This window comes from Lineus longissimus, chromosome 17 (assembly GCF_910592395.1).
Source record: "Lineus longissimus chromosome 17, tnLinLong1.2, whole genome shotgun sequence".
Lineage (NCBI taxonomy): Eukaryota > Metazoa > Nemertea > Pilidiophora > Heteronemertea > Lineidae > Lineus > Lineus longissimus.
In genome coordinates, this window is record NC_088324.1 from 3,322,311 (window position 1) to 3,337,317 (window position 15,007).

A 15,007-nucleotide genomic window follows, 5' to 3' on the forward strand; every position below is an offset into this window, starting at 1 on the left:
TTCTAACGAAATTCAAATATGCTTATGAGTGTAAACGACCCAATTGCTTTTAAATTAGCTAATTGCTTTAGACAGTTATGAGTTGTGATACAAACTTTTGAAATTGACAGATTTTTAAAATTTCAGGTTGTAATCCGAGAAAGAGAACGAGGTGGTATCAGGAAAATTAAAATGGCATGGTCCATTGCCTTGCGGTTTTAATCATGCATGGTTCAAGCCGGGACTTGAATCAGGCGCGGCACTCCACCCTGGCTTGCTTGCTGAGGCATGGCAGCTGAAGGGACGAGTAGCGTGTGGTCAACAACTTTCACCGCCCATCTCGATGATGCTTATTGGCTCCTTCACACAAGCTTACATGTGTGCCAAACACGAATCATTATCTTTCCTGGGTGTGGTAAATTGGCATATGCGATAATGTGGATGGGCGAGGTTCAGCGAGATGAAAATTAAAGCGCAACTTCTATGATAAGAGCAAGCGCGTGTGCAAATCAATTAGATACATCATTGTCAGCACACCCTCTTGAATACACTTGATTGATGCAGACATGCGTGAATTACAACTGATAATTTCCTGGTTGCTCGAGGGTGTAAGGTCTTGCCGACAAAACAACTTCGTCTACGTATCTATCTGTACCGAGGCCATTTAAGCGAACCTGTACGGCTGATTAGGTGGCACCATAGTTGTCCTTCCTCCGCGAGGCGGATCAGGTCTCCGGTCTTTTTCCCTGTCCATTATTTCACATCGTCCTTCAAAAACCACTATGGACGACCGCGTCTTCGGTTGCCTTCTACTGTGCCCTATGCATTCTGACGTTCTCAATGGTTCCATTGGCTCTTGTCACCTGGCCAAACCATTCCACAGGCTGTCTTGTCTTCCTATGTGCTGAACAACCATCTCTCTGACCTTGATGTTGGTAGTATAAGACGTGTAAGGAATTATAGACACCGAACGATAAATAATAATAAGAACTGAAACGTACCGTATATTTCACCTGGGGACAAGTGTTTTATTTTAAATACACATTATGTACACAACCATCATCGTAATATAAAAAAAAGCTACGAAGCCTTTTGTCCATGTCGTAAGCCAAGTCGTCATCGTGATATCAGTCCAAATTCCGATCCGTTTATTGTCTTTAGCAAAGTTATCCATCACACAATTTACTATCCCTGGATAGCTGGTAGCCTATCTTTGTCTTAGACAAACTTTTAATTGGGTGAGGTCAGAATGCTAAAGCAGTCAGTCCATGGTTAAATGCCGTAGTCCATATTGCGCGTGGTGTAAATATAATAGTGAGTTCGACATCGTGCTGAGGAGCTTGAGCAATGGGATAGGCGTTCACGTTGGCGTTTCGGGATTTGCGAAAACTCACTATTGTCTTGTTAGAAAATTGCAATTAAAAAAGAATTTAATGAAAAGGTCAAGCAAACCCGAATATTTACGCTGAATACTGCTGGCGAATGATATGAAAACGTTGTACATACTAGTACATTTAGTCAGCATTAAGATTGTGTTAGTTATGTTTTTAGAGCGAATATTTTTGAAAGGTTTAGATGGAAAACATATTGAAATGATACAAGTATATGAAAACGTTGTGGTGCACTTGGCAATAACTTAAAATGTTTGGTTAATCTTGATTCATTATTCCAATTAGCAGAAACTCCGGTCCGTATGTCATTTAAATTGCATGTATAGCTTCATTAGCTTCCGCCTTAAGATATGGACGTTGTTTGCCGCTTGGAGTGTATAAAAGGCATGTAAATACAACTGTGGCAATCCGTTGGCTGGGTTATGAATAATTCTCTGTCAATGAAAATTGCACAGGCCTCCTCTATAGCTCCTTCATTGAAATGGATAGCTCGAGAGCAGCGAGACAATAGGCCCGTGATGATTTTGTAAACTATTGCAACTAGACCCCTGTCTTTATCGCGACATTCATCAACCTCTGAAGGAGAAATGAAATAAGGAATTAGACTTAGGAGAGCAGGATTTTGTTACTTTCGTCTTATTCGAAATAAAGAAATTCTTTAATGTTGCTGGTAGGCTAATATACTAGTAGGAGGCGTTTTCGACTTCTAAACGGTTTGTCTAATTTCTTCCTGATCAATCCGACTAAAGTCTGACATTGGCCGACTTTTCTCTGAAAGGTCGTATTAATTAAAAAAACCTGCAAAAATACAAAAAAATACAATGGCTTCCGAAAATAGGATTAAGGAATTGAACCCGAGGCGGAGGACCTTGGTTGAGTTACCAAGACACTCGAGGGTGGAGCTAAAATACAGTCCAAACCCGAGCCGACAGGCGAGGGTTTGGACGAAATTTTAGCTCCACCCGAGAGTGTCTTGGTAACTCAACCAAGGTCCGAAGCCGAGGGTTCAATTTCTATTCTAAAATACCTCAAACTTAAAAAGATAGGCCACGAAATAACTTGAATATGTGCGAATTTGGCAAATTCCATCCATCGCCTGCCCGGAGCGCCGGTAGCGCCGTTGTTTACATTATGTTACGGCAGCCCGTATAGGAAGTCCGGATCGGCTCGCTCAAGTGACGCTAAAATCCGCGCAAATGGGCTATTTGGAGCGTTTTTCTCAGCAAATATGTGTAGTGCTCATTAAAAAACTTAGGGTGGTTGATGCTTCCTTGGCTGATTTGTGTTTGAAGCAGTGTTTTGAGAGCCTCAAACTTCTGAAGTGAGCTGTGTGCATGGTTCCACATTTTAGTGCAACCCGAGGGAACTTTGGTAGAGCATCTTGGTTGCGTGTCCAAAACACTCCACTCTCAGAACGAGGCTTATGCATTTTCCATTTAAAAGTTGACTTTACGGTACCAAGGTATTTTAGAATGTGAATACTAAATTAGCTCACACAATTAGATCACTCTGAATGTTTGGTTCACAAAATCATTTTAATACCCAATTCGATCAACATGCAAGGCCTTTGATCTTCAATGCCATATTTTGAGATATATATTTCTTTATTTTCTCCTTACTAGAAGACTACAAAACAACTAGGTATATTTACAAAAACAACAACTTGCAAAAAAAAAGTGTCTGTGAATTATTCCCCTGAACATTCTTCCTCAAGGCCGCCAGGTGGCGGCAGTGACACCAAGAACTTGTGACATTACAACAAAATCCAGGCCATCTTTTTGCTTCCCCAGCAATGTTTCTACCAGTTCAGTGTCTGTCATGTTCCACAGTTTACTACTATATAACATACACATAACACTTTTGTTCTTTACTGTCCCAGAAACATTATCTATTACTACTAAAGGCAGTGCATTCACAGAAAAAGTGGATGTGTGGGTCCGTGTACAATCAGTTGCATTGTTCGCAGGTTTTTTCAGTTGGTTCGATGCGCAATGTGCAAAGTTTAGCCAGATAGGCATAATTGGAAGCTCCGTTCGGATCGTTCTTTGAGCAAATCCAAAGCATGGACGGAAAGTCAAGAGATTTTTCAAGATTTAAACTTCTCTGATGACCATTTTCTTGGCAGTCCAACACAAATCTTTCGTACCTTTATCTGGAAAGCTACATGTATCAGATTCAAAATAATCATTCAGATATTCGTGGCAATTATATTTGTTTGTAAGATTTATAAGATTCGGAACAGAGCCTATAGTTTTATAACTGTCTTTGTCCGCACGTCCGGCCACATTTGCATATTGGCATTTTATTTGTCGGATAAATCAGGAAGAAGTAAGAGAAACCATTAAGAAGAAAACCCTCCTACTAGTGATAGAGCAATTAAATAAAAGGACCTACAATCATCCAGTTATCTTTCCTTTTTTCAAAAGGCCATCCGATTGTAAATAAAACAAATACATGTATTGTTGGTCGAGTTTAAGAGGCATTTTTTAAAGATCAGCAGAGAGATTGAAACTCACCATCATGTTAATATTTCACAGTTTTGAAGTACTGCGACTGGAACAGAAAATCACCCATCTCAGTTCCGATTAACCCCTTTCCTTCCGAGTGAGCCACACCCACTTTTTTGGATCATTTATAACCATAGCATTTCGATTGCATTTTTCTAGCAAAACTGTTGGCGCATGGTTTTCGCAGTTGTGTATAGAGAACTACTACCATGGCTGAGGTTGAATGGTGATTTTTCTATTCAAGCCACAGTTCTTCAAAACTGTAAAATATAAACAAATTCGGAGATGGTGACTTGTGTTAGCGCAGTAACATTATCTTTTAGCATAACGGTAACTATCACTTCCATCAATGATTAACCCATAGAATGAAAACATGAAAAAGAGTTTGAACCATCTCTTCCGAAGACACCCACGCGCATAATACTATTTTTTGTGTTTGCTTACTTTCTAACATGTCGACCAACGTCGCATTCACCACGTCAGCAGCGGCATATCTGTGGCTGTGTCTCTCAAACCTTTCCAGACTCCTCCTGCTACCGGAATTACCAGAGCAGCACCAGGATCCAACGTTTTCAGAGCAACTGTTGTGTAAGAAAGACGATTCTTAATGATTGAATGTTGCAAACAAATGTTAAAAATTATAAGATTAACGATTATGAATTAAGGAATTGAACCCGAGGCGGAGGAACTCAACCAAGGTCCGAAGCCGAGGTTTCAATTTCTATTCTAAAATACCTCAAACTTAAAAAGATAAGCCACGAAAATAACTTGAATATGTGCGAATTTGGCAAATTCCATCCATCGCCGTTGTTTACATTATGTTACGGCAACGTTACAGAAAATGAGACATGTACATTTTGTACAGCGCGCATAGGAAGTCCGCATCGGCTCGCTCAAGTGATGCTAAAATCCGCGCAAATGGGCTATTTTGAGCGTTTGTCTCGGCAAATATGTGTAGTGCTCATTAAAAAACTTAGGGTGGTTGATGCTTCCTTGGCTGATTTGTGTTTGAAGCAGTGTTTTGAGAGCCTCAAAATTCTGAAGTGAGCTGTGTGCATGGTTTCCACATTTTAGTGCAACCCGAGGGAACTTTGGTAGAGCATCTTGGTTGCGTGTCCAAAACACTCCACTCTCAGAACGAGGCTTATGCATTTTCCATTTAAAAGTTGACTTTACGGTATCAAGGTATTTTAGAATATAATACATATATGTACATGGGTTGCATTTGTTTTTGAATTATTTTTGGACTAAAAATTGAGACATAGATTACAAAGGTTATGTGTATTGTAGCAATAACAATCAACCAAAACATGACACTTATTAAGTTGCACAAAGCTAAATAGATGGGGTCCATATTTTGGACTATATTTCTATTTTTTTCAATCTTAGGTGCCTTTTTCATCCCACCAAGTTTTCTGTTCCTGGAACTATAAATTCCACTTTTTATTACAACCTGGGGCTGAGATCAGACAGTCCCCCGTTCGGAAGCTATCTGAAGAAACCTGATTGCAATAAGTCGCAAATCCCTCAACCCGCCCACTTGTAAGCAATTTCAGGTATAAAAAGGCTAAAAGTCTAATACCCACTAGATATTGGCTGCCACTAGTGAGTTTTCGCAAATCCCCAAAAACGCCTTCGTGAACGCCTGTCATTGTACGGCCTCCTGATAACGAAGTCGAACCATGGGATAGGCGATCGCGTGGACGTTTCGAAGGATTTTTGTGAATGCCCTGTTATTGACTTACCCGCAAAAAGGTATATATGAATCTGTGGAAGGATCCATTGACATCGTGCACAGACAGTTATCCCAGTCTTCATACTTTTGAGGGCCACAGCATACATCTCTTGGTCCAGTAGGGCACTGGGCCTGAACAGCCATCCAAGCCATGCTCAACACGCAAGCCCACGCAGCTAATTCCATAATTTTGCTGAAATAATGATAGAATTATGAGGTGGTGTCAAAGCGACAGAACGCGAAGTCACTAGGCCAATAAATCCAATTGTTGCTAAAGCATAGTGGCGCGCAAAAACGCTCATCCCGCCTCGGAGGGGGAAGACTCCCTCAAGAAAATAATCTCAAAGTGCAGAGTGAACGCTGAAGAAGAAGAAATCATTCCGAGCCGTAACCAGAAAACCACCATATAGAAGAAGTAAAACATGTCAAAGTAGGGCACTGATCATGATGCCTTCAGTACTTGGATAAGATGGTTCAGGCATCACACGAGCGAGAAAGAAACAGCAGAAAAATTAAATGGAAAGAGAGATCTACATGTTTTTACCTACCTTGAAGTCCCGGATCGTTGGTTCAAGCGACTGAAATACCAGCCATATAAGCGGTGCTTATAAATACAAACGAGAGAGGTTTTATGAGGTTTTCATAACATTTTCATTATCTTAAGGAAAAACCAATTACGGTAAGGTTGACAGCCATTTAATCAAAATCAACAATTCGATATTAATTGCGAATAATTGTGAACGCCGTTTCAATTATTTCCTTGCAAAGATAAATAGTAATAAACGCACAACAATAAGTGGGGATCGTTTCTCAAGAGTAAAAGTATTCCGACGAAATTATAGCACCTGTCATGTGTTATCACGTTTGTTTCATTAACAAATTGTAAATGTACGTGATTTTTTGAAAATCGCTAGATGCGGAGTTAATTAGTTGTTCGTGACGACGAGCGAATTGCGATTAAAATCAACAGTTCCGATCAGATACTACATTATGAAGTCCCATATATCTTTTGGAATTTACTGGATAATATCAAATGTCTATCAAAGGAATAATTCTTCGAGATTTGATGTCAGGTCAACATATTGTTTGTCGTCAGTGCTAGGATTTTTAACTGACCACAGAAATTTGTATTCGTGTACATGTATATTTGTCAATGTTAATTACTAAACTTGGTATAAATGTGTATTCCTATGATATATTAGGTCGGCTACCCGTAAGTCACTTTTTGAAAAATTTTCAAGGTCAAAGTCAGGGTCAAAGGTAATTGTCAACCTGAAATTTAGACTCATGCAGTGTCTACAAAATGATAATGGGCCTGGAAGGTAAATGTACATTTTAAACCAGGAAAGAAAGAAATTTATACAGAAAAGTCAAGTTGATTTGACTGGGATTCGCACAACAGGTCTTTGGATTGCAGGTCCACTGCTCTGCCCATTGAGCTATCGTACGGTGTGACACCATTGTAGAACCAACCGAGATTTTGACGTCCATTCAACTCTTTATTCTAACCAACTTTATAATCGTCCATTTACAACCAAACTTTTAGGATTTAGAAAATATATTCAGAGACAAGCATAAAAAATCCTGTAAGTATTGCGCGACCCTTTGTCCTAACCGTCTATTGATGGATGACACGCTTTATTTTGACGTCTTTCGGCTGGCTGTCAAATCCTATTCTTGGCTATATCTCACTTCATATTTGACTCACGATGATAATTTTGGTGGCAAAATTGGGGGTTTTGGGGTCAAGGAATCTATCAGGACTGTTTATAAGGATGATCTGGTGTTGCATTATGGGAAATTAAAGATGGCCGCCAGTGTTGCCCCTCCCCCTCTCAAAAAAAACCAATTATGTTTTCGGCCATAATTCAGTTGATAATAAACTTCAAATAATAATTTTGGTGTCTAGCCGTAGGTTTCCGGGGTCAAATAATCGCTTGAGGCCGTTTTTAAATTGCATTGCATTGCATTGCTATTTAAATTGCATTTGAAATTGCATGATGGAAAATTCAAGATGGCCGCCATGGTAGCCCCCGAGCGATATACTGTATGTTCGGGAAAATAACACCACTTCGGGATATTCAAGGCCCGGCCTCTTCTCCTGAGTCTATTCACCAGAGGTAACCGATGAGTGACTTCGCTGGCCCTTGCAGTCGATCGATAACTAGTGACGGCTCAGCCGAGCTGTCACGGTTAAGCTAAACAACTTATTACCGCAGCCCTATTGACTCGAAGTGTTGTGGGCCTACTGGTCGATGAGGGCGCATGTGGAATGACGTAAATGTTCAGGAAAATCGCCGACAGGTTGTCTCATAAAACTGAAGCACTTTTTAGATTGATCCGAACCCTCAAAACAAAAAAAGTCCTTATTGAAACGCTGAAGGAAAATCTACAAACGCTTGCATTAGTAAAGCAAAATGAGATTCAGGCAATGATAGTAGTCACGAAATTCCGAAGAAAAACGAGGAGCTCATCCTCTGTTTTTCTACAACCCTCATTTTTGTTGCACTTGGTAGATTCAGACTCCCTAGGCCTACGTGGTAGAAAAGAGAACCGAAGTTTTTAGGATTTGTGGTTTTCTTGTGTAATTCTAGGGCCTCTTAGGCCTATAAATGAAGTCCCACTTAGGGTACCCACATTTCAGACAACCTGTGCGACAATAGATGCTGTAGATCTGCTGAGAAAACGACGCCGACGCTACACCGTGACAGAAAAACTTGCCTATCTGAGAGACCTGGAGGAGGCACTGGTGAACGGTACCGTGCGCAGTATGAGAGAGTTCGCCGCTCACTATAACATCCCCTGGTAGACGTTTAGAAGGTGGAATCTCGAGGAAATCGACCAGCTTTACCAATGGCTGCAGCAGATAAGAGAGCGTCGCCTCGCAGTCTCCGTTCTCGGCATTCACGATAAAGCGTTGGTAGTGTGGCAAAGCTGGTGGAATGAGTTGACCCAAGATGTCAGAGAAGGGATTCAGCATTGTTGCCCTCAGCTATGGGATTTCAACGCATCCATATGCTAGGTTGAGCGCTTGATGAAGAGACGCAACGTGTCCCTACGGAGGTGACCAAGAATACAACGACCGTCCCCACTGATGCTGCTGCAAGGATCCAGACCTTCCGAGATGCGGTTACTGGGACCATCGATCGTCTTTATATACAGATGCGGTTCTTCTTTAACATGGTTCAAACCTTTGTCCTGTTTGACATAAGAATCATGTACACGGTCAACACCACGGGGGAGAAGGCCATAGACGTCCGATCATCCAGGTCCAATACCAAGCTGGGATGCACCGTCACCCTCTGCATCGCAGCCTCTGGAACAAAGTTGCTGGCGCACATCACCTTCCCCAGGTTTTGTCCGGGTGTTTGCAGCCCTCCAAGACAACCCACCAGCAGATATAAAGATTACCCAATCGGAAACTGGTTGGATGAGGGAGGAAACGGCGCACCACTGGTTAGATGAAGCCCTATCATCCCACGTCACCGACAACGAGGCCGACCAGTTCCTGTTAATCGTCCATCATTATCGGGTCCACCGGACAGAGAACTTCCGGACGAAAGTCCGTGATATAAGAGGCAGCCTGGATTACGAACCTGCTGGTTGCACATCCCTCGTACAACCGGTAGACGTTGCAGTCATGAAGTCCTTCAAATGTCACGTACGGCGACAATGGAAATCGTGGAAGAAGGACCACACGGATCAACGAGGAGACTGCCTTCACATCGGCCTGAGAGACGTGACCAACATCATCAGAGATGTCTGGGATGGTGCTGATGAGGACGTTATCTTCAACGGCGTTGAAGCATCGTTTCGACCAAGGCCAATCGAAGCTGGACCGCAGGCTATCTTGGAGGAAGAAGAGGAGGCTGCCGTGGATGGGCCAGAGTTCGTGAATGTAGTCGAGGAAGACATTGTGATGGACTAGAATTGACTGTGGGTGTTGTGAATGATTGTGGGTACGATTCTAAACGCTGGACAATCTAATAATGTGTATCTTTAGCTTTGAAAAAAAATTGAATCAGGATTTGCATCGTTCTTTTTTAGTCCTTCACTGGTCACTTCGGACAAGACTGTACATTCAGAAGGATGTTCAGTTTTGTCTCAAGAGTACGGCACAACTTCTCATTCTTACCAATTTCGCACTGCAAAGTATATTTGGAAGTCCGAGGCTGGTAAGACCCGAAGGCATGCCCCATTACCTACCTGAACAGTGTCTCACTTTGAAAGGGCAGGTCAGTCCCTAAAACCAGCAAAAGCCAATAAGTCAGTTGGACTTTTTTCATTGACACCCTGTACACTATCAGCCATTAGCACTGGGACACCCTTTACACTACCAATGACGATTAGTTGAAAATGTTCTGGGACACTCAGTACAATGGCCGAGGGCCCTGATCCCATTATCCCACTCATAGGAGACCTCCGACTCGGTTTCAACAACCCAAACAATAAGGATTGGACTCGAAACTGAAGCATATTGGATAATTATGAGGCCTGGACAACCCTCTCTGGAATCCCAGCCAATGATCGGCCTTCTCAACAGCTCTGTTCCCCACCCTATGAGTCAGGGGTGGCGACACCGGATGTTAATGAAGTGGTGTTGTTTTCTTGAGTTTACAGTATCATGGGCCATAACTCCATCTTGACCCTCAAGCCTTGGAGCGCACCCTGACTCCGTTACACCAACCCCAGATGGTTCAGAATGCATAACTCGGTCAATATCAAACATAGGTCGGTAATTTATTGTCTGGCCATGGATGTTAGGGGTCAAGGAAAAATTTACATCTATAGCTAGGAATGGTCAGCTTTTTATTGCAGTATGTTTGTTCTTCTTCTGGTTCATCAGTAAACTATTTTTCTGAACGAGTTTGATGCTTTTCCAATTTTGTTTCAGTCTGACATACTAGAATAACGCGTTTTTTTCGGTACGTGCAAGTCCAGGCGTGAAAGACCTTTCCCACCGCGTGGGTGCACGCAGAGATCCGAGTTCATACAAAACTGGACAGTGCAACACCTAATCTTCCGCCCGACACGCACAGTTCAATCCAGTGAACGGCTACGCTGCCATCATTACGATAATGTTCTCACTCTCATACCAATGTATTGAACAGTGCGCCCGGTTTCAGAAACTCTGCATGACATGTCCCAACTAGTACAGATATAACTGGATATAATAGGGAGCAGGAAATCCAACATTTTTTAGGAACTACGCTTACATGTTGCAAGGCGGATGAATCCACGGAAACACTTTAAAGGCACCTTAGATAATAGAAAAACGCGCTATTTTTGTTATTTTCAGTACGCGCAAGGCGCGAAAGACCTTTCCCGCCACGTGAGTGCACGCCGAGATCCGAGTTCACATCATCCCGCTGTTAAGAGGCAATGTCATTTCCATTTATCGTAATCTAGTTGTTGACGGAAACTACTTATGCAGAATAGGAGGTGATTGGGCAGCCGAAAGCTGGGTAATATTGCCCTTGATAATGCCAATGGTCCTTTAAGCTATTTCGGAAATTACCACATCATGGTAAATCTAACATGTCTGCCAAATTTTGGGGGTAGATCTTTACCAGAGAATAACTGCAGTTTTTAAACATGAAATACAAAGGAAGCACGGATTCATGATATCAATAATAATAAAAGTACATACAGATACACATTAAAAAGGTCCAGTATTGGTGCCTTACGGCAAAATCGTCCGTCGTACCTTGACCCTGAGACAAAACAGTAAACCTCATTTTAGACCAATAAAATGCTTTCATTCGCAAGCCGATAGTAAACAATGTTTTACATGTATCCCCAAGTGAGGAATTAAAATACTTTATTCTCGGTTTTAAACGACCTGGTCAGCATGTGGTATGTACGGTGGCCCATAGAGGACATGCGTTTATTTTCAATATAATAGAAAAAAATTTTTTTTACAATGCGTTTTTGACACCGGGTGGATATTATTTCCACCGCGGTGGATATTAATTTCCACCGCGGTCGATATTAATTTCCACCGCGGTGGTGGGAATTATTATTTTTTACCCGGCGGTGGAAATTATTTTTTCGGCGGTGAGAAATAAATCCGACGGCGGTTGTAATTCGAGAGAAAAAAAACGCATTGTAAAAAGAAAAATTTTCTATTATATTGAAAATAAACGCATGTCCTCTGTGGGCCACCGTAGGTATGCCCAGCCCCTTTTCAACAATGAGGCGGCCATAATTTAGCATTGCTATAACGCTCAGGCCAATCCCGAGCATAGGCCCGCAGTGTGCAATCTTATCTTTGCTGCTTATTGAAGAAATTGTGTTGATTACTAGTGATTGGTCAGAATACCAGAATGATGACCAGCCGGTTACGACAAATCTGTCATTCATTGCTGAACTAGCCAATCCAGACAGAACTCGCGCTTGAAAACATGCCTCCATTCATGAATCTGGCTATGCAGTATTATAATCGTGGATTGGGGCATGGCCAACGGACGGATCGTTTAAAACCGAGAATAGAGTACGCTAGTCCCGGCGTGACGGGGATAGTAGTCCTAGGTCTGATAGTCCGTGTAACAATAGTCCGCATTGCTAAATGTTTTGGTTAGGGTTAGCGGTACAATAGATCATGCTGCTTAATTGGTCAAATACAATGCTACCGGACTATGACTCCAGGGGGACTATATCCGCTGTCACACCGGTCCTAATTAAGACACCATGACTCCGCCCACGTAGGATGATTCGTTATTCATCCAAAATGGTACGATTACTCTTCATGATTCCTAATTGGAACACCTTCCTCGGGAAGTGATCAATGGGCGGCTTGTATTGGCGTGCCACGCATGGATTAGCGCGGCCTAGTGAGCTTTATGAAACAAACATGAGCACTCGTATGAACTAAGATTTTAATATTTCATTGAAAGGATCGTAATTTTGACACACTAATCTTCACGCGAAAAATCTTCGTTCGAACAATCAAAACAGAGTGACCTATATACACCTTTCCAGAAATGGGGCGCTGAGTGTTCGAAATAATGATGTCATAAGGGGAAACTAGGCCTCATGGTGGAGGGACAAAGGAGATAGCCATGGTTGACCAACTCACTTGAATGCCTTTGATGACAGACAAGGGGGGAAAAATTAGTTCCAATGCAAGCCACCAATTTCGGGAAGCATGTATAGAGTGTCTCAACAGAGCTGCAACCCCTTTCCTGCTTGTTGCCACCCAGACCGAGTTATTCTTCCGTCCATGAACTCAACATTATCGTCCAGTTCTCCTTCATCCATTGGCAGTGGCCCCACGTCATTCTCCCCGTCATGAAAAACTGCTTCGAAACCGTTTATGATGACTGCCGAATTAACAGCTTCCCAAGCCTGGCTCACGATATTTACAACATCAAGTAATGCAATTTCAGGACATTGCCCATCATCAGCTGTGTTTACAGTCTTGCAGTTCTTCCATTGTTTCTTAGCATGTGACTTAAATGACTTAAATGCTACATCCAGTGGTTGAGCGACTGATGTACAATCGGCTGGAATGAAATCAACAATCCCACCAAGTTCTGTCATTGCATGTCCGAACATTTCAGTCCTGTGTACCCGATATCTGTTCATGATAATTAGGAACTGCTCACAGTTTTATGCCGCCACATGGGGACGAAACACTTCATCAAGCCAATGTTCTATTGTCTCTTGGCTCATCCACCCTGTTTGGGATGAGGTCACCATAGCATTATGAGGGAAGTCGTTTACCAGAAGGGCATTTAACTGTCTCACGAAACCTCGTCTTGAAAATGTCGCGTGGGCAGGACTCTTTCCCCCAACAGCATTGATGCCCAGTGTTATCGTGCATCCAAGCTTAGCACGGGAAGTGTTGATATCAACTGACTTGGCCCCTTCGGCTGAGCAGGTGTAGAGAGGAAGACAGTCCAGAAGGAGGAACGTTTCGTCCATGTTAAAAATGAAATGAAATTCAATACAAACTGGTCAGTTATTGTCCCCGTCATCGCATCCCGGAAAACTGCAACTCGCTGCAGTACATCAATTGGAATAGTTTTGGTGTTTTGTTGCATTTTCGCACCGTTATATCCTTCTTTTTCATAAATTCATAAGCCCATCCATTAATTTGATGCATGAAAATCGTGGCGGATGGGTTTCGCGTCAACAATGTTATAGCGTCTTTCTTCAGGGAGATTATCCCACCAATTTTCGAATAACTGCAGTGCTTGCTCTTGCATGTCATGGACGCCCACTGGTAAGCGTTTGTTCCTTAAATCCGTGAACCACTCAAGAAGGTCGTTTTCAACGTCAATCCAGGTTCCGATGAGTTTCACTTTCACCTTTCGTGCTTCTCCGTAATTTTCTTCGGCTGCAAGTTTTAGCTGGTTTCGTTCCCTTTCCTAAACGTTTCAAATGATATTCGGTAGTTATCGGCAAATTCTTTCTTGCTAGCGACAGTACCATTTTGAAGGGCATTGTCAAGATCTCAAAGGTGCGCAAGCTTTTCGTTCACGCTGTAACTTTGCTTTCGTTTTGTCAACGCTTGTGCAGCGCTTAAGCCTGCATTCTGTCGAGTACAACTGACACTAACAGTGGAAGAAGACAACGCAGGCCTTATACAGCCAACAGGACGAAGATTGTTACGACATTGCACTAAAACAAAGTCACTATAACCCCTATTATTAGTTGCTTCTCCAACAGGCCTGATTAGACCAAGCACGTGCCGAAATATCGCGCTGCACCTAATCTTATTAATTTTTGAATTACATTTAATTTAAATTTCACGCAAAGAACACAGCGCAGAGAAAATTTCGCGAATGCACACAGTGCACCTTGCCAAGTTTCAGAAAAATTTAGGACGAGAAACATGTTTACCTGCCCTAAACCCGGAGAGCAACGTTTCGTCAAAGGATTCCTTCCGATTGTTTTTCGCCATTGGCCTACTTGCACAACATTAAACGGACGTAAATCATCCCAAACCGGGTGGTTGCGAAAACTCCCAATTTTCACCGTCAGGTTTATTCGACTTCATGGTCTGTAAGGTTCTTAACTATCCAGGCCTAACTGACCAGACTCAATATCGGAAGAAGTGCGAAATGAACATACCACTGACAGCAACGTCGGCCAATACCAACTTGGTCTTCAGACATTCCCTGTAGGCCAGTTTGCACAAAAGAATATTCAACACAAATGCATAATAAAAACTTGGGCGGAATTTAGTTTTCTCCTTTGTGAGGTATCTTACAACCGGTGTAACATCTGTGGTTGTTCCCCATGTGTCAGTGTTTCCAAACAATAGGCAGCTAGAGAGACCACGACTTTTCAATAGGGGGATACACAGAAAAACTTGTCAATCTATTTTTGAGCGTTCCCAAACAATGAGGGGAACACTCAAAAACAGAAACACTCAAAAACATGGACTA

General features: G+C 42.3%; 1 protein-coding gene across 1 annotated transcript; it reads right to left on the minus strand.

The window, feature by feature from the left end:
- Positions 1–977: 977 nt before the first annotated feature.
- LOC135501287 (uncharacterized) lies at positions 978–6,237 on the minus strand. Its single transcript, XM_064793319.1, has 4 exons — positions 6,161–6,237; positions 5,623–5,805; positions 4,322–4,458; positions 978–1,946 (listed from the first exon to the last, which is right to left on the minus strand). The coding sequence occupies exons 2-4, from the start codon at positions 5,796–5,798 to the stop codon at positions 1,714–1,716; spliced, it is 546 nt and encodes a 181-aa protein (XP_064649389.1). The 5' UTR covers positions 5,799–5,805; positions 6,161–6,237; the 3' UTR covers positions 978–1,713.
- Positions 6,238–15,007: the final 8,770 nt, after the last annotated feature.

What these genes read in the sequence shown, in the direction of transcription:
- LOC135501287 (XM_064793319.1), bottom strand. Translation starts at nt 5,798, where the DNA reads ATGGAATTAGCTGCGTGGGCTTGCGTGTTGAGCATGGCTTGGATGGCT. An exon ending in TCATATATACCTTTTTGCGG is followed by an intron (nt 4,459 to 5,622) that starts GTAAGTCAATAA and finishes CTTACACAACAG; the next exon opens with TTGCTCTGAAAACGTTGGAT. An exon ending in GTTGGTCGACATGTTAGAAA is followed by an intron (nt 1,947 to 4,321) that starts GTAAGCAAACAC and finishes TTTCTCCTTCAG; the next exon opens with AGGTTGATGAATGTCGCGAT.